Below are 27063 nucleotides of genomic sequence, written 5' to 3' on the forward strand. Positions count from 1 at the left end.
AAGGGCAACTGGGGTTGGGCAACAAGTGTTGGACTTGCCTGCGACTCCCACATCCCATAAAAGAATTTTTAAAATATATAATCTACACTGTTGTTAACTCTACACCACCCATTAAACCTAGTTAAGATGGTGATCAATATATCATTACAACTGGGGATCCAGTTGAAAGTTTAAGCCATTGTAAGAACATTACAAAGCTGGTGAAGCACTTTTCTTGAAGTGTAGTCACTACTGAAATTTGCACACAGCAAGATTCCATGAATAACAATGCAACGATGAAGAGACAAATCTGCTTTAGATGTCGGATGAGGAATAAATATTGGGCAGGATACCAGAGGTAAACTCCCCTGCCCTTTTTTTGAAATGGCGCACTGGGATCTTTTACATCCACCCGAGAGGGCAGACGTGGCCTCAGGTTTAACCTCCCGATAGAAAGGGGCATCGCCAACCGTGCAGCAGTCCCCCTTGATGCAGGATTTTACAAAGGGTTGGCACTTTGGATGTAGGTGTTACACACGAGGTAAAGACCAGGAAAAGCTCCTGTTGTGACAAAGCATTGGGTCACCATCCACACCTACGAGGGCAGCTCGTGACATGTGAAGGAACCTCCCCTTCACTAAAACAGCCCATGAAGGGAACGAGAAGGTTAAAGTCCAGTTTAAATTGATACGTCCAATTTTTCGAGTGATTTCCGAAGATTATAGTTATCGATAAGCGCTGCCAATCAGCCTGGAGTCTCTACAGGCAACTTCTGGTCATCTCAGCAGCATTTAAACTGATACAAAATAAGTAACAACAGAAATAGATGGAAATATGTTGTCAATAAAAGGGATTGAAAGTGGGAGCGGAGATGATAATGTAAGACTGCCATTGTGATGCAAAGGGTTCACACTGAGTAATCTCCACCCACCAGCACCCCCACCCCTACCCCCGCCACCAACCACTAAGTCTCAGAAGGTCAAAGTTCTGTCGCGTCGGTATGCATAATTAGATTAAACACCGCTGCACTCTCTTCAAAGATGCAGAAACCCATCTGTTGTCGGGAGATAACACACGCGTACTTACTGCAGCTTCTTCATGATGAAAATGGGGGAGTATTTGTGCTGCCTTATCAGCCAGGATCTGATTCACCAACATTCCGATATGGAATAATCACACAAAAAAATAAGAACTTTACTCATCCACGCTCGGCAGTTTTTCAATCTAAGCTCTCTGGGAAAGGGGACTTTTGGTGACCCGCTGTTGAGTGGGCAGTTCCTCCTCCGGGCAAATTCTATCTCTGTGTCCATAGGGACGCTAAACAATTAGCAATGAGAATCTACACAAAGACGTTGAATTTGCAGGATTGGTATAAACGTGCTGATGGGGCAGGGTTTCCCCCTTTCGTCGGGGGTGGGGGGCAGGGCCCAGGAGAGGCTGGGAAGCAGACCGCCGCCCGTGGTCAGGCTCCGGCCGCGGTTTCATGCTGGCTGGCCGATTGACAGCCAAGAGCCTCAGCGCTGACCAGGGTGGGGGGTGGGGGTGGCGGGAAGAGCGCTGAAGTGTGCGTCTGTGTGGGGCGGGGTTGGGGGTGGGGGTAGCGCGCACTGAAAGCTCCCTGAAGGCACAGAGAGCTGCCTCAGGGAGCTGAAGAGTTTCACAACCAAAAATAAAGATGTTAAAAATAAGGGCAAGATGTGACTCAGTCACATGAACAAGGGCACGTTAAAAATGACGTTTAAGCATTTTTTTTTAAAAATGACTGTTGGAAAACTCATTCAGCCCGTGGATGAGGTTTCCTAAAAGCTCCAAAGGCCTCTTGGCCGATCTGCCCGCCCACCCCCCGTAAGGCTGGACGGGCAGCGAAACAATCTGCTTAATTCATCGATTAACCAGCTTAATAGCCCCTCTTCATCGTCGACGGGCCCCTGCCAACTCTCGCACGTGCCCACCGACCCGAACACTGCGAGTGCGCAATGACATCGGGACGCTCGCCCTATGTCATTACCGATCAGGTCGGGATGTAAAATTCTGCCCACACTGTTCGAGCGGCTCAGGGAGAGAGCAGTTGAACTGTACAATCTAGGAAGGAAGTAAGAAAGGCACGCGTCTGCGTAGCGCCTCTCACAGCCTCATGGAAACACAGGATGTTTACCGCGGAGGAGGAGGAGGCCTTTCGGCCCGTCGCGTCTGTGCTGTCTGAAGAAAGGGCTGCCCAGCCTAACCTTCCAGCTCTTGGTCTGTAGCCCTCTGCAGTGCAGATCCAAGCGTTTTTCTATCTTTACCACCTTTTCAAGCAATGACTTCTGCACCCCACCAGCTTCTGGGTTAAGAGAGTTATTTTTCAACTCCCCTCTAATCCTTCCACCAATTACTTCATATCCATACCCCCTGGTTATTGACCTCTCTGCCAGGGGAAGTGGGCCCTTCCTATCCAGGCCCCTCATTATTTTATACACCTCATTTCAATCTCCCTGCAGCCTCTCTGCAGCAAAGAAAACAACACTAGACTCTCCAAACTTTCTTGACCACCTCAGGACATCCCAAAGTGGTTTGATTTTGAACTGTTGTAGTGTAGGAAATGTGGCAGCCAATTTATGCACAGCAAGCTCCCACGAACAGCAACGAGTTAGTGACTGGATCATCTGACTTTAGGACTGGAAACGTTAACTGTGCTCCTCTCCGCAGACGCTGCCAGACCTGCTGAGTTTTTCCAGGTATTTTTATTTTTGTTTTGGATTTCCAGCATCCGCAGTTTTTTGCTTTTATCTGACTTCGGGTGTTGGTTGATGGATGCATATAAGGCCAGGGCACCAGAGGCTGCCCCCTCCCCTGCCAACTCTTCCCTGAATAATGCCAGCGGATCTTTTTTACATCCACTGAGAGGGCAGACAAGCTTTTGCTTTAATGTCTCATCTGGAACATGGCACCTCTGACAGTGCAGCACTCCCTCAGTACGGCACTGAAGTGACAGCCCAGGTTAAGCAATCAAGTCTCTGGAGTGGGACTTGAGCTCACAGACTTCTGACTCGGAGACACGAACCCACGGAGCTGTAATTGAGTACCTGGCCTGTGTTGAGTCCATGATGGTGTTCATGGGGCTGCTTTAGCTGGACCCTGGAAAGAAAACAACGGGCTGGGATTGCTTGTGGAGGTTAAGCAGGCAGAAAATGTTCGGCTCACGTGAAGAAAAGGCAAGGCCCAAGAGCGAAATACTGCGGCTGCTGGAAATCAGAAATAAAAACAGAAAATGCTGGAAACACTCAACAGGTCAGGCAGTACCTGTGGAGAGACAAACCACCTGAAACGTTAACTCTGTTTCTCTCTCCACAGATGCGGCCAGACCTGCTGACTGTTTCAAACATTTTCTGTTTTTATTTAAAACTATCTCCTCCCCCTCCTCCTCCAGGTACCATGCCCTAAGAGGGCTTTAGCGACCATGGATTTCCATTGGATTGGTCCAAGATTATGTTTGGCAAGGTACTGCAGTGGTTTGCCATTGCCTTCTGCAGTATGGCTGACCAGGGGGACTTTCCCACTCTTACCACCTGCCATCTGGCGTATTGGAAGGATTTACAGGCTGACAATTGACCTGTTTGGCCACATTATGAGTGCACCTTCTATGGCCATCGAGTCCTGAAGTGGGAATTGAACCCAGAGCTTCCAGCCCGGAGGTAGGAACACTACCACTGCCACGTGGACAAAGTGGGTGCTGAGAGGCTGTTTCCCCTTCTGGGAGAGTCTAGGACCAGAGGGCATGATCTCAGAGTAAGGGGACGCCCATTTAAAACAGAGATGAGGAGGAATTTCTTCTCTCACAGGATGGTGAATCTGTGGAATTCTTTACCGCAGGGGGCTGTAGAGGCTGGGTTGTTAAGTATATTCAAGGCTGAGATAGACAGATTTTTAATCAGTAAGGGAATCAAGGGTTATGGGGGAAGGGCAGGAAAGTGAAGTTGAAGATTATCAGGTCAGCCATGATCTCATTAAATGGCGGAGCAGACTCGATGGGCCGAATGGCCTACTTCTGCTCCTACGTTTTATAGCCTTATGGTCTTTACCACTGCACCACAAGACCTCCTCTCAGCAAACTAACTGCGCTTCTCCAGTTCAGGCCTCTTGAGTAACCCAGATTTTAATCGCTCTACCATTGGTGGTTGTACTTTCAGTTGCCTTGGTCCCAAGCTCTGGAACTCCCTCCCTAAACCTCTCTGCCTCTCTTTCTGTTTGAAGACAATCTTGAAACCCTACCTCTTCAACCAAGTTTTAGGCCATCTTTGCTTATTAGCACCTTATGTGGCTTGGTGTCAAATTTTGCTTTGTAACGTGACCAGGGAGCACTTGGGACATTTTATTACATTAAAGATGCCAAATAAGTACGATTTGTTGTGACTGTTGAAACAAAGGAGAACTGTGGAACTGTAAGCCAATAAGGAGTTAGCATGTTGAAGAGAGGAGAAAATTGGCTGAGAAAGGACAAAAAAAAAACAATTTCCATTTGTGAATGAACTGGAAGACTGTAACACAAAAGCATGTTGCTGGCTTCAGCATTAACGCTGATCTAGCTGATAATTGCCTTGCACACTGAACATTTCTTAAATTGACTTTTCCCAAAATTGTTCCATCTGTCCAAACGCATGAGTCCCCACACTTTGTAAATGAGGTTTCAACAATATCCAGGACATAGTGTAGCGTCCTTGACAGTAGGGAAGATAAGAAAACTCTCAGCTAACAGGAAGCCCTTTGGCACAATTTTAAAACCCCTCTCAAGTCAATTCAAAGCACTCAAAAATTGTTCAGTGATTGGATGCACGGTACAATAGCCCCCACCAGGTGCTTCTTCCTAGGCAGTCCCTCGGGGATCGAAGATGACTTGCTTCTACTCTGGTTCGATGGGTTCTGAGGTGGCTGATAAGTCCAATGTGCGACTTGCAGGCTCTGCCACATATGGGGCAGGTGGCGTTTGAGGGGTTGGGTAGGTGGGTTGTTAGGAGGCTTGTGCACTCCCTCCGAAGCCTCGACCTCACTTCTGTGCGCTCCCGACAAAGTCTGTCCGGTGCCCTCCCGAATGAACCTTCTCCATTTTGATTGGCCACAAGCCAGGGACTCCCATCAGTTGGAGGGTATGTTTGCCCCCTTCAGTGATACATCCCTCAAGCGTTTCTACTATCCTCCTGGGAATCTCCTGAGTGACCGAGTTCCAAGTAGAGCAGTTGCTTCTGGAGTCTGGTGTCAGGCGCACAAACAACATGTCCTGCCCAGCGGAGCTAGTTTTGAGGGATTACCACCTTGGCCAAGTTGGCTTTGGTGGGGGGGGGGGGGGGGGGGTGGTTGGAAGTGGGGAGGAGGGGTGGGGTTGGCGGGAAGGGTTGTTGATCAGGAAGCAGGGGAACAGATGGGGAGTTAAAACATACAGGCAGCACAAAAATAAATTCAGACAACTATCATTTCGCAGGCTTTGCTGCTGTCAGCTGTGGTGTCTCAAAGCTCATTACATTAGGCCACGTCCACCACCACAAAAATAATCACATGCGTTTAAAGGGGCCTCACAGCTGACCTCACTGCTGTCCAGTCTCAGAGTCCGCTCCACAGACGCCATTGTTGTCTAGCTCGCGACCCCAATTGCTCGTCCTGTGACCCTCAACTGGGCGGGGGTGGGTGGGGCACAACCCACAGTTTGGGAAGCCCTGCCTTAGGAAGCATATCGGGGCCTTGGAAGGAGCGCATTGTAGATTTGCCAGAATGATAGCTGGGCCAGGGTTAAATTACGAGGAGAGATTAAACAAACTTTAATTGTATTCCCTGGAATCTAGAAGGTTTGATCAAAGCTTTCAAGATATTAAGGGACAAAAAGGGTCGGGAGAAACTATTTCCACTGGCTGGGGAGTCCAGGATAGACATAAAGTGAATATTAGAGCCAGATCTTTCAGGAGTAAAATCAGGAAACATGTCCATAGACAAAAGGGCGGTGGAAGTCTGGAACTCTCTTCCAGCGCAGGCTTACATGCGGCTTTGTGTGGTGCAGGCACCTGCTGTCAGAATTTGTGGCGTCGCCTCAGCTCTGCCTGGATAAAGAGAGGTGTTGGCATTCGAATTAGGGTTAGTTCTGAGAGCAGGTCTCCAGCCTCATTGCTCCTGGACAATATTCAGCCCTCAATCATTAGCTAAAAACTGGTGATCTGGTCAATAGCACACTGCTGTTTGTGGGAGCTTGCTGTGCTGCGTTTCCTACATCACTACAGTGGCTTCGCTCCAAAATGGTTGTGGGGTGCTTGGGGACATCCTGAGATTATGAAAGGCGCGATATAAATGCAAGTTTTAATTTCTCATTAGGATGTGGTTTGTGGTATAGTTAGAGCAACTCTTCTGTGTATAATGTGCACTCTCAAGTCCCTCACAAAAGGTTCCAATTAGTTTGTGTACCATGAATTGCTTTGAGGTGATTAATGGCCTGTGATGTCCCAAGCCCACAACCACTACCATCTAGAAGGACAAGGGCAGCAGAGACATGGGAACAGCACCACCTGGAAGTTCCCCTCCAAGTCACTCACCATCCTGACTTGGAAATATATCGCCGTTCCTTCACTGTCGCTGGGGTCGAAACTCTGGAACTCCCTCCCTAACAGCACTGTGGGTGTACCTACACCACATGGACTGCAGGGGTTCAAGAAGGCATTTCATCACCACCTTCTCAAGGGCAACTAGGGATGGGCAATAAATGCTGGCCTGACCAGTAAAGCCCACATTGCGTGAAAGAATAAAAAAGCTGTAGAAAGGGAAAGGAGAAAATAAAAGTCATTTACTGGAAGGGGATCTGGGAGAAATGCTGATCACATCTACTGCTGTTTTATCACTTCTGCAGCTATCCTATTTACCATTTCCTTTCAGTGAAGCTCAGATATTCATACAGATTTTACTGGCATCTCCTTCAGTTTAATTCATTTCAAAGCCCTTATTTACAAGGAGCCCGAGGGTGGAATCTGCTGTGTCCCCAGTGGATGACTCTCCAAATACATAAATTATCCTCAGTTTAGGATCTGTAACATCTTGAGGACTGCATGGTGCCTGTCAGGATGTTATGTTGCTTGTAAGCATTGTAAACGTATCATTGTGAAAAGATGAGGAATGAAGTGCTAAATGTTTATTTGTTTTTCAATCATCTCCCCTCCAATGTAGAGAGCTGCAATATCATAGAATATATAGCACAGAAGGAGGCTATTCGGTCCATTGTGCCTATGCTAGCTCTTTGAAAGAGTCTATCCAATTCATCCCACTTCCCCTGTTCATTCACCCATAGCCCTGAAAATCTTTCCAAGGCCGGTGAATGTGCAATGTTCCCCCAGTTTAACACACCTAGAGTTAAGATTCCACTCGCCAAGACTTCACTCCAGTAGCCAATTCATCAGAGCTGATGCTAGGCAGTGGGTGCCGACATGCTATTTGACTATGGGGGCATCACAGCTGAGCCTGATGCCGATCTCACCCAATGGGTCCATACTTCCCGGTAGATCACCGGGTGCCCTTCAGATTATCCTCTTCCCAGTCAGGGGCACTGAGGCTATTAGCACATTACTGACACACTGGCTTAATGGACCTGGAGCCTGCCTCCTCTGTACAGGTCAGTGAACTCCTCCTCCCCACCACCTCTCTCGACTCCTACAATTGTTGCTAAATTGTCAAACTGCTTACTCGATATCCAGTGCTAGATGAGCAGAAATTTCCTCCAATTAAATATAAGGAAGACTGAAGACATTGTTTTTGGCTCCCTCCCCAAACTCTGTTGCCTAGCTACCGATTCCATCCATCTCCCTGGCAACAGTCTGAGACTAAGCCAGGCTGTTCGCAACCTTGGTATCCCATTTGACCCCAAGATGAGCTTCTGACCATATGATCACACCATCACTAAGACTGCCTTTTCCGCCTCGGTACCTTCACCCCTGTCTCAGCCCATCTGCTATTTAAACCCACATTCAAGCCTTTGTTACCTTTAGACTCAAGTATTAAAATGCACTTGTGGTATTAACTTGAGGTCATCCAAAACTCTGCTGCTCGTACCCTAACTTGCACCAAGTCCCCTTCGCCTATCACCCCTGTCCTCGCTCATCTACATTGGCTTCCAGTCAAGCAACGCTTTGAACGTAAGATTTTCATCCTTGTTTTCAAATCCCTCAGTGACCCCGCCCCTCCCTATCTCTGCAATCTCCTCCGGCCCCACAACCCTCCACGGTATCTGGCTCATCAAACTGTGGCCTCGAGAATCCCCGATTTTAATTGCTCCTCCATGGGTGGCCGAGCCTTCAGCTTCCCAGGCCCCAAGCTCCCTCTAAGCCTCATCTCCCTCTCTCTCTCTCTTTCTCCAAGACGTTCCTTAAAACCTCCCTTTTTGACCAAGCTTTTGGTCATTTGCCCTAGTATCTCTGAATGAGGGCCAGTTTCATATTGTGCTTTATAATGCCTCTGTGGGACATTTTATTACATTGTATAAACTATTGTTGTCGAAGGTTGTGCATTAGCTGTGGTTTATTGCTGACACGCTCACCTCAATCGGCGAGTTGTGGGGTGTCCTCGAGTTGTATAAAGTGCTGAGTTTCCTATGCTACAGCAGTGACCACACTTCCAAAGTGTTTCATTGGCTGTAAAGCGCTTTGGGATGTCCTGAGGTCATCTGCCCTAATGTGGCTTGGAGTGGAATTTTATTTGCTAACGCCCCTGTAAAGCAGCTTGGGACATCCTCCCACAGTAACAGCGCAGTGTAGATTAAAACCTGCGATTGGTGCTGTAGGAGCTTAGAGAGACAGGGAGGAGTGAAAGCCACGGGGACTATGGCGGCTGCAGCATTCCTGCTCAAGAAAAACAGCTCTTGTGACAACAGCAGAAAGGCCGGACGAGTGACGTCATTCCGGCAGTTTAATCAGAAGGAATGAGTTCCACGGGATCTGCTTTCACTGTGCCTGACAATGTCCGACTCCATCACACCTAATGCTGAAAGATTTCAATTTTTAACAAAAGCCCATTATACTCGGCGAGAGAATTTCCTACAGCCATGAGCTCAGTGCAATAGAAATGTGCCTCTTAAATCCAGGCGTGATAAATATGATTACTTTGATCCCTATTGTATATATTGTATGCTCGGTGAATTGGCCTCACTCTGATCTACAGAAAGCGACACTTGTTTTACTGAATGGCATCAGTGTTGAACATAAGGACTGTTAACAACCAGATACATTTCAATCCCTTCCATTTCCATGGCCCATTAGTGTGTAGGTTGTTATTTAAAGGGATATTAAAGGATTTAAAGTCTCTTTAACACTTCACTCACACTCCCATGCTGGAGATATCAATGAGTTTGCTGTCGGATAGGTGATCCTTTGTTCACTCCCTTTCTCTAACCCCTCCCCTTATCACAAAATGCCAACTCGCCCCCATGTATGAATATTGCTATAATCCTCTTTATTCTGAATCTTCCTGATTTTTTTCCAAACTAAACATAGGCTGACGCTCTCAGTGCAGGGGACTGTGCATTGGCTGTGGCTCAGTTGGTAGCACTCTTGCCTCTGAATCAGAAGATTGTGGGTTCGAATTCCCACTTCAGAGTATAGCGATCATGGCTGTGCTCCAGTGCAGTACTGAGGGGGTGCTGCGCTGTCAGAGGCACTGCTTTTTCGGATGGGACATTAAACTGAGACACACAAGATCCCATGGTACTAATTCCGATGGGGTGCAGGGGAGCTATCCCAGACGCCTTGGTCCATGGTCAATATTTATCCCTCAATCAATATTACACAAACAGATTACCTGGGCATGAACACATTGCCATGTGTGGGAAATTGCTATGTACAAACTGGCTGTGACTGCACTTCATTGGCTGTAAAGCACTTTGGGATGCCCTGATGTTATGAAAGACATTATACAAATTCAAAACCTTCTATCTTTAATCATTATTAAACCAGAATTGAACACAAGGAACATAGTTGAAGCCTTTACAATGGGGCAAGTATGGTAATCACCTGGAGAACTGCTTTTCTAAATTCAGTCCATATCTCCAAGGACTTAGGAGAACAGTACTGAGAAAGAGGAACTCTTTGGTTCTCGCTTCATTTTATCACTGCGCTTTTAATCTCATAAAATATGGCATTCTGAGGCGCAGTCTGCTAGATCAATACTGCTTCTGACTGTAACTGCCTGCCAAGGAAAGCCAAGTGGTGATGAAATATCTAAACTGACCCAGGGGGCTGTGCTCCTCTCTCTCTGATTTTCTCTTCTCCTCTGAAAGGAAATCTCCAGTCTAATCATAAATTATAGGAGTCTGCCTTTATTGTAAACCGGTTTGGATGGGAAGATGGGGCCAGAGCACTACCAGCTTCGAAAACACCACGAATTTGCTTCCCCACTGATTTGGTGTCCTGGAGATTTCATCTCATGACCTCCCTCCGCCACTAACCATGCTGCTCATGCACCGCTAGGATTGGTTGCCCGAGATGTCAATCCTCACTGTGCCTTCCCACGCCCAATGGAAAACAGACAAAACTGGCTGATTGTCGGCCGTCAGTCAATCAACCTTTTCACTCCCTGCCTCCCCCATCTCCTGGAGACTCCAGGGCAATCCTAGAGGGTTGGCAAGCCAACTGATAAAGATCAAGGATCAAGGGATATACTCAGTGAGTTAAGGTATTGTGGGTGACAAGACCATTTGGAAGACAAATAGAGGTTTTGGGCTATGCCAATATGATATAAGGCACCAGTTAGGCCTCATCAAGAGTACTGCATCCAATTCTGGGCACCACACTTGAGGAACGATGTGAAGTTATTGGAGAGAGTACAGAGGAGGTTCACAAGAATGATTCCCAAGATGAAGAACTGTAGCTATGTGGATAGATTGGAGAGATTGGGAATGTTTTCCTTGGGGAAAAGAAGGCTGAGAGGGGATTTGATAGAGGTATTCAAGATCCTGAGGGGTATGGACAGGGTAAATAGTGAGAAGCTGTTCACACTCAAGAGAACATCAAGAACTAAAGGGCACAGATTCAAAATAATTGGCAAAAGGAGTAAATGTGATGTGAGGAAAAATGTTTTCACCCAGAGGCTGGTTGGAGTTTGGAACAAACTTCCTGAGAGGGTGGTGGAGGCAGGATCGATTGAGGTGTTCAAAGGGGAATTAGACTGTTGCCTGAAAAGACAGAATGCGCAAGGTTACAGGGATAAGGCGGGGGAGTGGGACTAGGCGGAATGCTCTTTCGGAGAGTCAGTGCAGACTCGATGGGCCGAATGGCCTCCTTTTGCACTGTAAAAATACTTTGATGCTGTGAGCACAAAGAACGCTGGACTTAGGCTTCAGTATTGCTGGAAATGGGAGCGTTGGAACACGGAGACATATTGCGACAGCTTGTTTCCCAAACGCGGGGAGTGGTGAGGGCCTGGAGTAGGTTCGGAGGAGTTTGACCAAAATGATACCCAATCTTAGAAAGGTCCCATGAGTTAGAGCTATTTCATTAGGAATGGCAGACTTAGAATGGACATGATTGAAGGCTTTAAAATGATGAAGGGTCTAGAGATGGACAAGAATGGTAGGACTAGGGGTCATTTGTGTGACTAGGGGTCATTGTGTGAGGCTAAGGGGAAAGCGTTGAAGTATTTATTTTACAGGCCAAGAGGGAGTTTAGGAAGGAACCAAAAGCTGGGCTATAGAGCTGGATTTGGACAGCAGTCTCAATGGTGGAGAGGCAAGGGACTAAACAATCCCAAACACCATGGCTATTCCTATTTCTTACATTCACCATTCAGGGGGCGAATGATATTGGTGGAGTATGCCGACGTGACTGAATAAAGAGTTGGGGGTGAGTTGGGTTGGGGGTGAGTTGGGTTGGGGGGTGAGTGTGGAGTTGCAGGGCTGGTCGGAGGCTACAATGAAGAAACACTTGTGAATGTTACCACATGTCGTAATACCCTTCCCTCAGCCTCCAAACAGCTGATCTGATTGAGAACTGAGTCAGAGACTCTCCAAGAAATCTGCAGGTCTACTAACCTTTCTCTCCTTTCACTGCATTACAAGATGTGTGATTCTCAGCCTTGGCAACGTCGAGGGAGTCCCCAAGTTTGGGATCCTAAACCTTCACAGCGCTGCCATTAAACCAGTAATTAACTTTTATGGGCTATCGGGAGTTTTCCAGCAGTTTGAAATCAGTCGTGCTCCAGAGCTGTGTCTGAATCCTGCCTCATTAATCACTGCGCTAACTGGATGGGCATCAAACAACCTTCAACATTGTGTATTCTGCGTGGAAATGAGAGTTAATGTTTCAATGCTTGGCTTAAATTTTTTTTAAAAACTAGTATATTCTTCCTTTGTCTGGAATGCTACTGGAGCTTGTATTCACCGGGACATAGGAATAGGAGTAGACCAATGAGCCTCTCAAGTCTGTCCCGCTATTCAATTAGTTCATGGAAGATCTGTATCTTAACTCCATTTACACGCCTTCGTTCTGTAACCCTTAACCAACAAAAGTCAATTCAAGGCTATAAATCAAGCCACCATTATTCGCCCGTTTTATAAAAATCAAGCTAGCGCTATAATTCCCCTCAGTGTCCCTGGGCTATGCGGGGGTATATCAGCCAGGGCTCCAGCTCCTGACTCTAATCCAGGGATCCCTGTGACAGAAGTCTTTGCCTAACTTGGGCTCAGCTGTGAGGGTCCCGCAGGTGCCCTCACCGCGAGCTATTCGCTGTTTCAGGTTCACAGGCGAGGACTGGCGGCTTGTCCTGAGGTACAGGAGGGGTGGCCTGCATCACGACAGGCCCTCGAAGAAGCTGCTTTGGAGGTTTTCCGAATTCTGCCAGCATGAGCGAGCAGACTAACCATTATTGATTCAGCTTCGACTGCATCCTTGCCAGAATACACACGGCCTTCAAAACAGGCGCCCTCTTCCCTCTGAAGATTCGATTAGCCTACAAGGATGAGCAGGATTTTGCTCCAATTAAATATTGGGAAGACGGAAGCCATTGTCTTAATTCCCAACCACAAATTCCATTCCCACCGACTTCATCCCGCTCCCTGGCAGCCTGAATCTGAACCAGACATTGAGAACCTTTGTGTCATGTTTGGCCTGGAGATGAACATCTGACCACATATTCACATAATCACTAAGACCATTTATTTTCACTCTTGCCTCAGCTCATCTGAAATTCTCATCCATGCTTTTTCAACATCTAGAACAAACTATCCTAACACACTCTTGACTGGTCTCCCTAATTCTACCCTCCATAAACTTGGGGGTCATCCAAAACTCTGCTGCCCATGTCCTAAGTCGCACCAAGTTCCATTCATCCATCAGCTCTGTGCTCGCTGACCTACACTGGCTCCTGGCTGAGCAACACCTTGATTTTAAAATTCTCCTCCTTGTTCTCAAATCCACCCCCCCCACCCCCCGCCCCGGCCACGGCCTCGTTCCTCTCTACCCCCGTAATTTTCTCAAACCCTACAACCCTCAGGTACCTGCGCTTCCCGACTGACACTGTTTGGCTCCCTGTCGGTTATGGAATGCTGCACCCAGGGAGAGGGCAGGGAGCCTCCTGTTGAGTTAGTCAGGGCCTGCGTGACAGTCGTCTGATTCTGGGAGGGATTCCATTTTTGTGGTGGGGGTGGCGGGGCTCTGCATTGTGGGAATGAACGGGTTGGGTCCAATCTCAGGTGGGGAGAGGTCGGATCCCAATGCAGGGGGTGTAGGCAGGTGGCTGGTCACCAATCAGGGCCAGCTCACATCGCAGTGGAAGTAGATAAGCTCGATTAGATTGGGAGGAAGCATTCCTGCTTCCCTTGGCCTACAAGCCGTGCTGTAAAGGCACTTACTCTTTCTATGAACATTCCTTGTCTCCCTTCAGCTGGTGGGTTTCTGGAGCCTGGGAAATTTGGCCAGTGTTAAACCTGGAAATCAGGAATGGCCTACTCCTGCCCCTAATTCGTATTCATATGTGCCAACACATGACCCCCTCACCCCACCACCCCCACCACCCCCACCACAACCCCAATCCCCCAACTTATCCTTCCCTCCCTGTAGTTTGAGTAGAGGAGCACAAAATTACAGAGAAACAGGCCATTCAGCTCAACTGGTCTATGCTGGTGTACACGCTCCACATAAGCCCCTTCCCATTCTACTTCACCTCATCCCACCAGCAAATCCTTCTATTCAAACAGTTGCGTGATAGTACAGAGCTTGAACCTTTTTGAAAGCAGAGACATTGCTGAAGCTTTTTGCCTTGCGTTCGTCAGGACAAATGCAAGAATGCCAAATTTCAAATGATCACAACAATTTATACTACAGGAGAAAAGGGTGATGGGAAGAACCTCAGCCAACCAATCATCACCCTTTTCTCCTGTAGTGTAAATTGTTGTGATCATTTGAAATTTGGCATTCTTGTATTTGTCCTGATGAGTGCAAGGCAAAAAGATTTGGAAACACGTCTCTCTTTTCAGCAAGATTCACCTATTCCTTTATCCCTCATGCACTTATCTAATTTCCCCTTAGACAGATCAGTATGCCTCTCTTAACAACTAACCACAGTGCCTGCCGGCAACAGAAAGGATGCATTTCCATCTTACCTGCGTTCATTCTTCTCTTAGGGGATTTCAGGCTCCTGGACCTGCCCGTCACTGAGTTTCCGTTCTCGCTCATGGAGTCCTGTGCTGAGGATCCGCTCCCCGTCGCTTCGCTGTCCCTTATCATGCTCTCGTAGCCGCTGCTGCCTCCGCTGTGGTAGAATAGGGCGGTTTTCCCCATGGCCGGTGGGAGCTCGCCGCTCAGCACGCTGCTGTTGTCACTGCCGTGGCCGCTGCTGCACCGGTGCGGTTTACGGGGTGGGGTGACCTTGCTGTAGGGCGAGGGGAGGGCCTGAGTGGGGGGCTTCTCCCCGGCGTGCGCGCCCCACTCGTCCGACTCGGCGCTGCCCCGCAGCGGGCCGGCCCTCATGCCCGCGCTCCCCTGCAGCAGTTCCGAGATGCGCCCGTTGACAGCGCGCAGGGGCAGCTTGGCCACGATGCTGGAGCCTCTGCTCTGCTTGCTGCTGAGCGACTGGGTCGACCAGGACATGTTCTTGGAGTTGGACGGCATGCTGGAGCTGCGGCCGACGGACTGGGGCAGCGACTTGGTGGAGAAGCTCAGCGTCTTTGTGCTGGAAGCTGACAAGCTCCGTGACTTGGGGCTGGCCAGGAGCAGCTTGCTGACGGCAGACATCTTGGAGGAGCTGGCCTTTGGGGAGGTGCCCAGCGATGGGGGAAAGCCAGGGTGCGTGGGCGAGGACATGGTGGCTCGATTCAGGCTCCTGCCTGTTCTGGGCATTGTACTGTCTCGGGGGGCGTTGACCTTTGACCCAACAGAGGTCAAACTCCCTGCCCTTTCCAAAGATAAACACTCGTACTGCCCCGCGTACCTCCTGTTCAGGGAGTTCGGTCGGCTGCTGAACTGTTCATTTTTTCCACCACTCGCTTTGCTGCCGTTGTCCAGGTTGGGGGTCTTGGCTTTGACATAGGCGCTTCCTTCGTCTGGTGTGCTCGCCAGCGACGACATGGCTTGGCCCGAAGCGCTGCCGCCAGGCGTGTGCTGGGGGCTGGCTCTGTTTCTCTGGTCTAGGCTCGACTTCCTAACCGGAGGCAGCGGGGGCATCCCTTTGGGCCTGGGGAGCATGCCGTGTTTGGGGGAGCCGAGCCTCCTCTCCAGGGTGGTTTTGGGGCTGCCGGGGGTGGAGGCCTGGGACGTTGCGGCGGAGGGGCCCCCGCTCTCCGTGGCCAGGCACAGGGGCCGCAGCCAGAGGCCGTCGGGGTCGTCCTGCTTGCCGAGGGGCGGGTGCTGCAGGGCCCGGGATAGGCTGCCCGCCTTGGCGCCGTCCGGCGAGAAGATGGAGCTCTGGCTGGCGGAGGCGGTCAGCGCCACCTCGCAGCCGTCCACCACCCGCCTGGCATGATCCGGCTGGACCGGGGAGCCGGGGGCCTCGCAGCTGCTGAGGCTGTCGGCCGAGCTTCGGTCCCGGTGGCGCCCGAAGGCGGGTCGCTCCCCACGCTGGGCTCTGTCGTTCCCGTCCAGGTTGGCGTCCGCCTCCTCCTCTTCGTCCCCCTCTTCCCGCTTCAGCCACGGGTCGTCAAATCTCATCCCATTCGAGCCGCGGGCGCCGGCCGGCCTGGCGTCGCCGTCGTGGGGGTGAGCCAGAGAATAACTGTCAGCCGACAGCACGTCGACCTGATCAGAGAAATGGATTGGCTTTAGCCTGATACAGGGGTGCACTGAAATGTTTGTCTTAATGGGGAAGCAGCCCTCACCGCCGGTCAGACCCGACGCGTTCGATATCCTGACAGTGGTTTTCCCCAAGGCGGCGATTTTGCAGTTCTGGTTGGGCGCCGCTTGGTACAGGTTTTTGGCCTCGCTGGCTTTCTCGGGCATGCCGAAGAGCTTGTCCATCATGGAGTACTGCCCGCTCCGCGCGTAGGCCGCGCACTCCTCCGGGAGGTTGCTTGCCACGTCCAGCATGGAGGGGTCCGCCAGCGCCTCGCCGTTCCCACCGCAGGCCTGGGTGACGAAACTGTGGCATGACTGCTCTCCGTCGCTCATCTCACTCAGCCAGGAGCTGATGGAGGAGCGTCGGCTGCTGGAGACCAAGACTTTCTCATCCAGGCCCGGCTTGGGAAAGGGTAGGAACTTGGCGATGCTCACCTCAGAGAAAGGAGCGGCGTTCGAGTAGCAGTCCAGGTCCTCGTTGATGCTGCTGATGATGCTGACGGGCCTGGAGCCCGAGGCCAGGGCCTGCACCGAGCAGTCGCTATTGAAACTGATGATGCTGGTGGGCCGCCCGTTCTCCAGGATTCCACTGATGGTCAACTCCTCCACCAGAGTGAAAACCAGCTCGTCCTCTCCGTTCAGCTCCAACGGCTTCTGCAGGGTGACCGTGGCCCTCGTCATCATTTCGTTCTTCGAGTCGTCCGCCGGGTCCTGCTCTTGGTCTGAGAACATGGAGTCCTGCGAGCACTCGGTGCCGGAGGATACGGATCTCTTCAGTATTTGAGGGCTCATTCCCACCGGCGCCGTCCTGATTTCAGTCTGTTCCAAGGGCTCGTGACAGGTTTTCTCGCAGTCGTTGGTCAGCGCCTGCGGTGGGGGAGGGGCCGGGCTGGGCAAGGACCCCTTTTGGGTGTACACTTTGCAGCGCTGTGAGGGGGAATGTTGCGGCTTGTAGTCCGAAGTCTTGGAAAGGCTGGCGATCCCGAGCCTCGGTGAGCCCATAGGCCTCGGCTTGGCCTCGGCGCTGCCACTGCCGTGCGGGGCTTCCTTCGTGCCCTGGGCCCGGGACGAGTTTAGTTGGGTGGCGCTGCTCCCCATGACGCTCCTGGGGGAGGATGGCGCGGAGCCACTGGCGTGGCTGCCTAGCGGGGCAGGGGAGGGGGCAGCCTGGGCTCTGCCGAGGGCAGGGTGTGTCTCCTCCGAGTCCTCCTCGGCAGCCCAGAGGGCGGGGGTCAGGCCACCCGGCTGATGGGCCTCTCCCCTCAGGGCTTGAGCCTCCTCGCCTTTCAGCGGTTGGTCGCTGCAAGGCGCCGCCGGGACCTCCTCGAAGGGGAACTTGCTGGGCTCCTCGCTGCCGTCGATGCACTCCAGCCTCTCTTGCAGCTCGGCAAAGGTGTTGCACTTGAGGCAGTCCTTCTCTGGGAGGACAGCCACCGGCTCGGCGGCGCCTTCCGGCCTCACCTCGTTCTTGTTCTTCTGCAGCGAGGGGATGATGGGCACAAAGTCGGGCGGGCCCTCGTTGTCGGTCAGCTCCTTGTCCGAGAGGGCGGTGCCATTGGGCCCCACGTAGATCACGGTGTCGCAGGACTGCTCGCTGCTGGACGAGTAGTCTGGGTCGCTCGACAGGTTCAGAATGGGGAGGTCCGGGTCAGCTGCTCCCCGCGGGTGGAACGGCCGGAGCTGGGTGGGGCGACGCATTCTTCCCTCTTCACAGGAACTCTCACCCCCGGATGAGCTGGAGGTATACTGCATTGAGAGAGCAAAGAAAGCAGGTGATCAAAAGCAAAATACTGCAGGTGCTGGAAATCTGAAACAAAAACAAAAAAATACCTGGAAAAACTCAGCGGGTCTGACAGCCTCTGCAGAGAGGGATACAGTTGATGTTTTGAGTCCAATACGGACTCGAAGCGTCAACTGTATTCCTCTCCGCAGAGGCTGTCAAAGCAAGTGATCAACTGTGCACAAAAAAACACTCAACCTGCTGCCACATTCATCATACAGACAGACTCCCTCCCATGAGTGAGAGAAGTCAGCTCCTCCAGAGTACAAACTGGACCTTTCAACTGGAAGCACCTAGCGCTGAATTGGAACCGCTTGCATTAGACGCCGGCCTTGGCTCACCATGTAGCACTCTCGTGCCTGAAACAGCTAAGGTTTCAAGAGGCTTGAGCACAAAACCTCAGCCGTAGCTCCAAGGCAGTACTGAGGGGGTCCTGCACTATCAGAGTGCCAACTTTTGGATGAGGCGTTAAACTGGGGGCCCTGTCTGCTCTCATCTCAAGATAAAAAAAAAATACCACAGCACCATTTGAAGAACAACAGGGGAGTTTCTCTCCGACAGCCCACATCATTAAAAACAAATTGTCTGGTTGTTTATCATATTGCTTTTTAGTGGGATCTCGCTGTGTGCAATGTTAGGGAAGATGTGATAATCAGTGGTAATGTCACTGGGCTAGTTAACCGGTCACCCAGGCTAATGCTCAGGGGACATGGGTTCAAATCCAACCATGGCAGCTGGAGGAATTTGAATTCAGTCAATAATAAATCTGGAACATAAAGCTAGTCTCAGTAATGGTGACTATGGCAACTGTCGTCAATGGTCATAAAAACCCATCTGGTTCACTAACACCCTTTAAAGAAGGAAATCTGCCGTCTCTACCTGGTCTGGCCTTCGGACCCACAGCCATGCGGTTGACTCTTAGCTGCCCTCCGAAATGGCCTAGCCAGCCACTCAGTTCAAGGGCCATTTGGGATGGGCAACAAACGTTGGCCTTGCCAACGATGCCCACATCCCGGGAAAGAGTAAAATATTGGCTACCGTGTTGCCTACATTCCAACAGTGACTCCTCTTCAAAAGTACCTCATTGGTTGTGAGGCATTTCAGGACATCCTGAGACCATCAAAGGCGTAAATAAAAGTTCTTTCCGATTATACCCATCTAAAGGCCGTAAGGCAGATTCAGTGACAGGTCAACCAGCCTGGCTCGAGCCTCAACTACGTACACGGGGCTGAGAAATCAATATCCCTGCCAGTTTAAGGGGAAAACTGATGTATAAGAGTCGTAGGCAGTTGCCTACTCCGTGTAAACAACCCCATGCTTAAAATAGGCGTAAGATAAATTGTGGTTAGTGTAGGATGGCATTAAGCATACTGAAACATGTTCTGATCAATGTCTGCAACATGAACCAGCTGTGAAGCCTTTGATTTATGATACAACAAGATTACAAAGTGTTAAGAGGTTGTCAACAGGAAGAAATCCCATTTTATTTATTTTTGCAAGCCTATTTGCTAACTGGCGGCAGCTACCAGGCCCTTAGCCGCGCATGCAGCTGTGGGGAGGGTTGCCACAGAAATGAGAGCCCAGCATCAGGCCATTCGGCCCAGCTGCTGTACGCTCCGCATGAGCCTCCTCCGGCCCTCCCTCACTGAATACTGCCGGCATAGTAACCGTGTTGCCGAGTGAGGTCAGAGGCTGCGCATGCCTTTGTGGACCTGATTTAGCGGCCGCCCCATTGGACCAACAATTCCGCGCTCAGGTGAGTCGATGGAGGGGAGGGCGGGGGGGGGGTGGGGGTTGACGCAGGAGAGGGGCTTCAATCCTGCCAGGGTCAATCCTGCCAGGGTCGACTGCAGCCAAGTGGATCTGGCAAGTTCTGATGTTGAGACAACTGAAGGGCTCCCCACCGCCAGAATTTTGCTGGCCACTGAACCAACTCATTTTGAGCTTTGCGATTAAATTGGCGGAGTCAAACCCCTCCCCCACTTTGGGAATCCGTGAAGGCAGGCGCCCGCCCACCAGCTAATCCCAGACAAGCAGTCGGCTGGACGGCAAACTTCTGGCGCCATGAGCCAACCAGATGATCTCAGACTGAGGTATTGGCTGAGCTAAAAATGTTGGCCAGGAGTACTCACCTGCTCTCCTTTGATTAGTGGCTGTGAGATTTGCATTCACCCGAGGGCAGACAGTGTTTAACAAATCATTCCAAAGACACCACATCCGTCACTCCCTCAGTACGGGAGTGCTAACCTGACAGGATTTTTTTTAAAAATACATTCTGTCATGGGATCGTGGGAGCCCCTGGCAAGGTCAACATGTGTTGCCCATCCCTAATTGCCCTTCAGAGGGGCAGTTAAGAGTCAACCACATTCCTGTGGATCTGGAGTCACATGTAGGCCAGGCCAGGTAAGGACAGCAGATTTCCTTCCCTAAAGGGCATGAGTGAACCAGATGGGGTCTTTTTTTACAACTTTCAACAATAGTTTCATGGTCACCTTTATTGAGACTCACTTTATAATTTCAGATTTAAGTCTCTGAATTTAAATTCTACCAGCTGCTGTGGTGGTGGTGGTGGTGGTGGTGGTGGTGGGGGGGGGGGGGGGGGGGTGGGGGGGGGGGGGGGTGCAGGGGGGGCGGGGGGGGAGGGGGGATTGGTTAGTGATTTAAAAAAGTCTAGCTGCACTATGGAAATATGGAGTGCAAGAAAGAGAGAGAGGTGTAGAATTTTCTAACTTTCTACTTATTGTTAACTTCCTCTCATTCTTGAAGGGTATTTTTCTCTTTCCCTCAGATCACCTGTTACTGGCTCTCTGTTACCTGACACTGGCTACCAAGGGGGGTGCTCCAGAGGGGCCTAAGTTGAGGCTCCTTCCATACCCCCTTCCCTTATCCATGTTGCATTCTCAACTTCATTTCTGAGTTGCAGTCCCACTCCAAGACTTGAGCACAAATATCAGGGCAAATATCAGAAAGAGGGATGAGGTCTTGCATCAAGAATTCAGGGAGTTAGGCAGTAGACTAAAAAGCAAGACCTCTCGGGTTGTAATCTCTGCATTACTCCCAGTGCCACGTGCTAGCGAGCTCAGAAATGGGAGAATAGCGCAGATGAATACGTGGCTTAAGAGTTGGTGCAGGAGGTAGGGTTTTAGATTCCTGGATCACTGGGACCGTTTCTGGGGAAGGTGGGACTTGTACAAGCAGGACGGTCTACATCTGAACCAGAGCGGGATTAACATCCTTGTGGGCAGGTTTGCTGGTGCTGTTGGGAGGAGTTTAAGTTAATTCGGCAGGGGGAGGGTACACAGAATGTTAGCAGAATAGGGACACATCATAACACAGTAAAGCAATCAAGTCAGAGGGATTACAGCTGCGTTAAGTTTCAAGGCAAGGTTGGATGGCCTCTACTTTAATGCCAGGAGTATTACAGGTAAAACGGATGTGTTAAGGGTGAGGATTGACACGTGGAATTGTATTATAGTAGCCATCACTGAGACGTGGTTGAGGGAGGGGCAGGATTGGCAGCTCAACATTCCGGGATATAGAATCTACAGGCGAGACAGGGGAGGGGGTAAAAGAGGAGGAGGCATTGCATTATTAGTTAAGGAGTCAATTACTGCAGTAAGGAGAGATGATATCTTGGAGGGGGCATCGAATGAAGCTTTGTGGGTAGAGCTTAGGAATAAAAAAGGGGCAGCCACATTGTAAGGTGTTATTATAGACCCCCAGATAGTCAGCGGGAAATTGAGGAGCAAATATGCACAATTTGCAGAGGTGTGTAAAATAGGGTAATTATATTAGGTGATTTCAACTTTCCCAACATTAATTGGGATAGACATAGTGTTAAGGGCTTGGATGGAGTGGATTTCTTGAAATGTGCACAGGAGAACTTTTTAGGTCACTATGTCGAGGGTCCAATAAGGGACGGCGCAGTGCTGGACCTAATTCTGGGGAATGAAGCCAGACCGGTGGCTGAGGCGGTGGTGGGGGAGCGTTTCAGTAATAGCGACCACAATATGGTACAATTTAAGCTTGTTATGGACAAAGAAATAGACAAGTTGCAAAAAAATGTTTTGGATTGGGGGAGAGCGGATTTTAGTAAAATAAGGCAGGATCTGGCCAAAGTAGACTGGAACAGCTACTTGTGGGGAAATCTACAGAGGAGCAGTGGGAGGGGGGGTTCAAAAAGGAAATGGGGAGGGTACAGGCTCAACGTGTTCCCTCTAGGGTGGTAGGAAGGAATATCAAGCCCAGAGCACCATGGATGGCCAGAGATATTGAGGATACTATGAGAAGGAAAAGAGAGGCTTTTAGCAAGTACAAGGGAAGAAAATCAGCGGAGGCATTAGTGGAGTACAGAAAGTGCAGGGTGGAGCTTAAGAAAGCAATTAAGAGAGCAAAGAGGGGATATGAGGAAGCTCTGGCTGGTAAAAGTAGGGAAAATCCCATGATATTCTATAAGTGCATCAATGGGAAGAGGATAACCAGGGAAAGAGTAGGGCCCATAAGGGACCAAGGGAGCAATCTATGGGTAGAGCCAGAGGACATTGGTAGAGTGTTGAACGAATACTTCACATCCGTCTTCACCCAAGAGAATGAGGATGAAGGTATCGAATTCAGGGAGAGAGACTGCGAGGTTCTTGAACAAATTGATATACAAGGGTCAAGGTATTGGAGGTGTTGGCAGGCTTAAAAGTGGACAAATCTCCAGGTCTGGATGATTTGTGTCCCAGACTGGTTAGGGAGGCAAGGGAGGAGATCGCAGGGGCTCTGACCCAAATTTTTAATTCCTCTCTGGCCACGGGGGATGTGCCAAAGGACTGGAGAACAGCTAATGTGGTTCCGCTATTTAAGGAGGGTTGTACAGATAAGCCAGGGAACTACAGGCCAGTGAGTCTCATGTAAGTGGTATGGAAACTATTGGAGAAAATTCTGAAGAAGAGAATCTATCTCCACTTGGAGAGGCAAGGTTTGATCAGGAATAGTCAGCATGGCTTTGTCAGAGGGAGGTCATGCCTAACAAATTTGACTGAATTTTTTGAGGAGGTGGCCAGATGTGCAGATGAGGGGAGTGTAGTCGACGTAGTTTATATGGGTTTCAGCAAATCCTTTGACAAGGTCCCACATGGGAGACTTATAAAGAAGGCAAATGCACATGGGATACAGGGTAATTTGATAATGTGGATTCAAAATTGGCTTAGTTGTAGGAGACAGAGGGTGATGACAGAAGGATGCTTTAGTGACTGGAAGCCAGTGTCCAGTGGCGTACCACAGGGATCTGTGCTGGGCCCCCTATTATTCGTCATTTATATAAACGACATAGATGAGTATGTGGGGGGTAGGATTAGTAAGTTTGCGGATGACACAAAGATTGGCCGGGTGGTTAACAGTGAGTTTGAGTGTCTTGGGCTACAGGAAGATATAGACGGGATGGTCAAATGGGAAGAAAAGTGGCAGATGGAATTTAACCCTGAAAAGTGTGTGATACACTTTGGAAGGAGTAATTTGTAAGAAGTAATCAATGAACGGCATGACACTAGGAAGTTCTGAGGAACAAAGGGACCTTGACGTGTGTGTCCATAGATCTCTGAAGGCGGAGGGGCATGTTAGTGGGGTGGTGAAAAAGGCATATAGGACAACACTTGCCTTTATCAATCAAGGCATAGATTACAAAAGTAGGGAGATCATGTTGGAGTAGTATAGAACCTTGGTGAGGCCACAGCTGGAGTACTGTGTGCAGTTCTGGTCGCCACGTTATAGGAAGGATGTGATTGCACTGGAGGGGATGCAGAGGAAATTCACCAGGATATTGCCTGGGATGAAACATTTAAGTTATGAAGAGAGGTTGGATAGACTTGGGTTGTTTTCATTAGAGCAGAGAAGACTGAGGGGCAACCTGATCGAGGTGTACATTGAGGGGCATGGACAGGGTGGATAGGGAGCAGCTGTTCCCCTTAGTTGAAGGGTCAGTCACGAGGGGACATAAGTTCAAGGTGAAGGGCAGGAGGTTTAGGGGGGATGTGAGGAAAAAGGTTTTTACCCAGAGGGTGGTGACGGTCTGGAATGTGCTGCCTAGGAGGGTGGTTGGAGGCGGGTTGCCTCGCATCCTTTAAGAAGTACCTGGATGAGCACTTGGCACGCCATAACATTCAAGGCTGTGGGCCAAGTGCCGGTAAATGGGATTAGGTAGGTAGGTCAGGTGTTTCTCACGTGTCGGTGTGGACTGGATGGGCCGAAGGGCCTCTTCTGCACAGTGTGATTCTGTGATTCAGTACTGAGGGAGTGCTGCACTGATGAGAGTTTAAACAGAGGCCCTGTCAACCCTCTCAGGTGGTCATAAAAGATCCAACGGCACTATTTCAAGGGGAGGGGAGTTCTCCCTGGTGTCCTGGTGTCCTGGCCAATATTTATCCCTTAATAAACATCACAAATACAGGTTAACTGCTCATTATCACATTGTTGTTTCCTACATTACAACAGTGACTAAACTTCACAAAGTACTTAATTGGCTGTAAAGCGCTTTGAGACGCCCAGTGGTTGTGAAAGGCGCTATATAAATGCAAGTCTTTTCTGATTAAATAACTTTTCCTCCCTCTGCCTGAACCTTTGTTGTTCCAAGTCAATCGCACTGGCTGGTTTTTACACGTCATGCAGGATTCCAAAGTGCTTTAGTTGTTTGATAATTACAGGGCAAAAGAGGCACATGGTGCACCTTCAGGTTATCTATCTGCTCAGGGAAGTGTTATGTATAAATATGAATTACTCATATTCAAACATCATCGCCAGTGCTTGGCGAGGTGTGAGGCTTCTCAACCAGCTGGTGAATTCCAATCAGATCTGCAGCTGGATCTTTCCATTATTCAGCTGCTGGCGCATTCAGGAACCAGGCTGGGAAGCTCCAAGGGTAGAAATTTGGAATTCTCTCCTCCAAATCCTGGAGATTTCATGACTGACAGCGATGGATTTTCGTTGGGTGAGGCTCGGAATATGGAGCAAAGGTGGGAAAATGCCGCTGAGATGCAGGTCAGCCGTGTGCTAACAGAAGATGGAGCAGTTGGGTTGATGGCCTCGACCCTCCTGTTCCTAATATTTACTATATTAGGTGAGGATATTCCTAAATTAGGTGAGGATGTTCCTATATTAGGTGAGGATATACCTATATTAGGTGAGGATATACCTATATTAGGTGGATACCTAATAACACTAGGTATATAACACATTCCTATATTAGTTATTAGGTATAATATAGAAATATCCTCCTAATATAGGAAAACCCTACCTAATATAGCAATATCCTCCTAATATAGGAATATCCTACCTAATATAGGAATATCCTCACCTAATATGGGAATATCCTAATATCCTCACCTATAGGAATATCCTATATTCCTACGGTATTCCTATAGGAATATCGTAGGTGAGGATATTCCTCTATTCGGTAGGATATTCCTATATTAGGTGAGAATATTCCTATATTAGGTGAGGATATGCCTATATTAGGTAGGACATTCCTATATTAGGTAGGACATTCCTATATTAGGTGAGGATATTCCTATATTAGGTAGGATATTCCTATATTAGTTGAGGTGGCCCTTTCACTTAGCTTTCAATCTGGCTTCACAGTTTGCGAATGGATTCCATTTACGACCGAGTCAATTGAAGGCCGAGTCGGAGAACGGAGTTGATCTGTGTCGGCCTCAGAAAGTTCCTAGTAAGGCCCTGGTGTGTGAAGGGGAACCAGGAGGTGCACTGTGATTATCCTAACCCCCCTGGGTTGGGGCAGGGAGGGAAACTGCAGACAAGGTTTCCGGGTGTGTTGACAGAATTGGGTTTGGGCATGAAAGTGGAGGCGTAAATCCATGCCGCCCGGTCAGTGTGCTGGTTCCCTGGCTTCACCCGGCCCCCCACCACCAGGCCATTTTTCTTTGGGGGAGGGGGAGGGACAGCAGGGCGATCTGCCCACATGCGGCGGGCAGCCAATTCACCTTCTAAAAGGCCTATCGCCGGGTCTAGGGTTTTCCAGTGGGCCCCCAGGTTCCCGGAGGTTATGAGGGAACAGTGTAGTCTGTCAGCAGGCGGGATCCCGGCAGCAGACCAGCAGGCTCACAGCCTTCCTGCCTGCCTGCCTGGTTGCAGGTGCAGCCACACCTCTGAATGGGCACCCCCTCCTCCACAGGGCTTTACTCTAAAACTAAAAAACAGTTGGAGAGGAGGTGGGGTCGTGTCCTTCTTGGAACATCCTTTCTCTCTCTCTCACTTACCTGAAAGTTGCTTCTTCAGTGCTGGAAGGCCTCCTACTGGCCTTCCAACTTTGAGAGCCCACCCACCGGCCTTAATTGACCAACTCGGGGAAAATCACAGCAGGGTGACTGACTGTTTCCCATGCACTGCAGGGCTTCTGACCCCCATTCGATCCCCCGATGGCAGAGGCCTGAAGCCATGAGGGAAGATCCTGCCCTATGTCCCCTCATAGTCAGATAGCCCATTAACAGTATCTGGGCTTATGACTGGAAAAGATGGCCAACTAGCTGAGGTACTGAGGAAACAGCCACCCACGGGACTGTCACCCTATATCAGTTTTCAGGAGCGGGGTGGGGTGAAAATGAAAATGATTGAGGTTGCGATAGGATGGGTACGTAATCAGTCAACGACTGAGAGGCAGTGCCACCCTAACAATCTTCTTCCTTCTTTAAATTCTTCATGGAATGAGATTAAAAGCATGATCTTCCTAGGAAGTTTATCGGAGGTGTGGGGGAACCAGCAAGTTTACCCAGTGAGTTGCTGAATCAGGGAATGGAGACTGAGACCTCCTGGTTTCTTCTGTTGGTGTGGAGTTAGCTTAAGGGCGTTACAATGTGGAGTGTTGGTCACCTTATTTAAGGACGGATGTAAATGCATTGGAGGCGGTTCAAAGGAGGTTTATTGGATCGATACCTGGAATAAGTGGGTTGTCTTATGAGGATAAGTTGGACAGACTGGGCTTGTTTCCACTGGAGTTTAGAAGGGTGAGGGGTGACTTGATTGAAATATATAAGATCCTGAACGGTATTGACA

The 27063-nt window shown here is 49.7% G+C and overlaps 1 protein-coding gene across 1 annotated transcript in view; it reads right to left on the reverse strand.

The window, feature by feature from the left end:
• The window catches only part of kif26ba (kinesin family member 26Ba), a 314639-nt gene that overhangs the window by 9840 nt on the left and 277736 nt on the right, over window positions 1-27063 (reverse strand). The window contains exon 12 of the mRNA XM_078557402.1: window positions 14570-17981. Within this exon, the coding sequence (XP_078413528.1) occupies window positions 14570-17981 (3412 nt within the window). The remainder of the gene's footprint in view (window positions 1-14569; window positions 17982-27063) is intronic.

This window comes from Cetorhinus maximus, chromosome 14 (assembly GCF_964194155.1).
Source record: "Cetorhinus maximus chromosome 14, sCetMax3.hap1.1, whole genome shotgun sequence".
Lineage (NCBI taxonomy): Eukaryota > Metazoa > Chordata > Chondrichthyes > Lamniformes > Cetorhinidae > Cetorhinus > Cetorhinus maximus.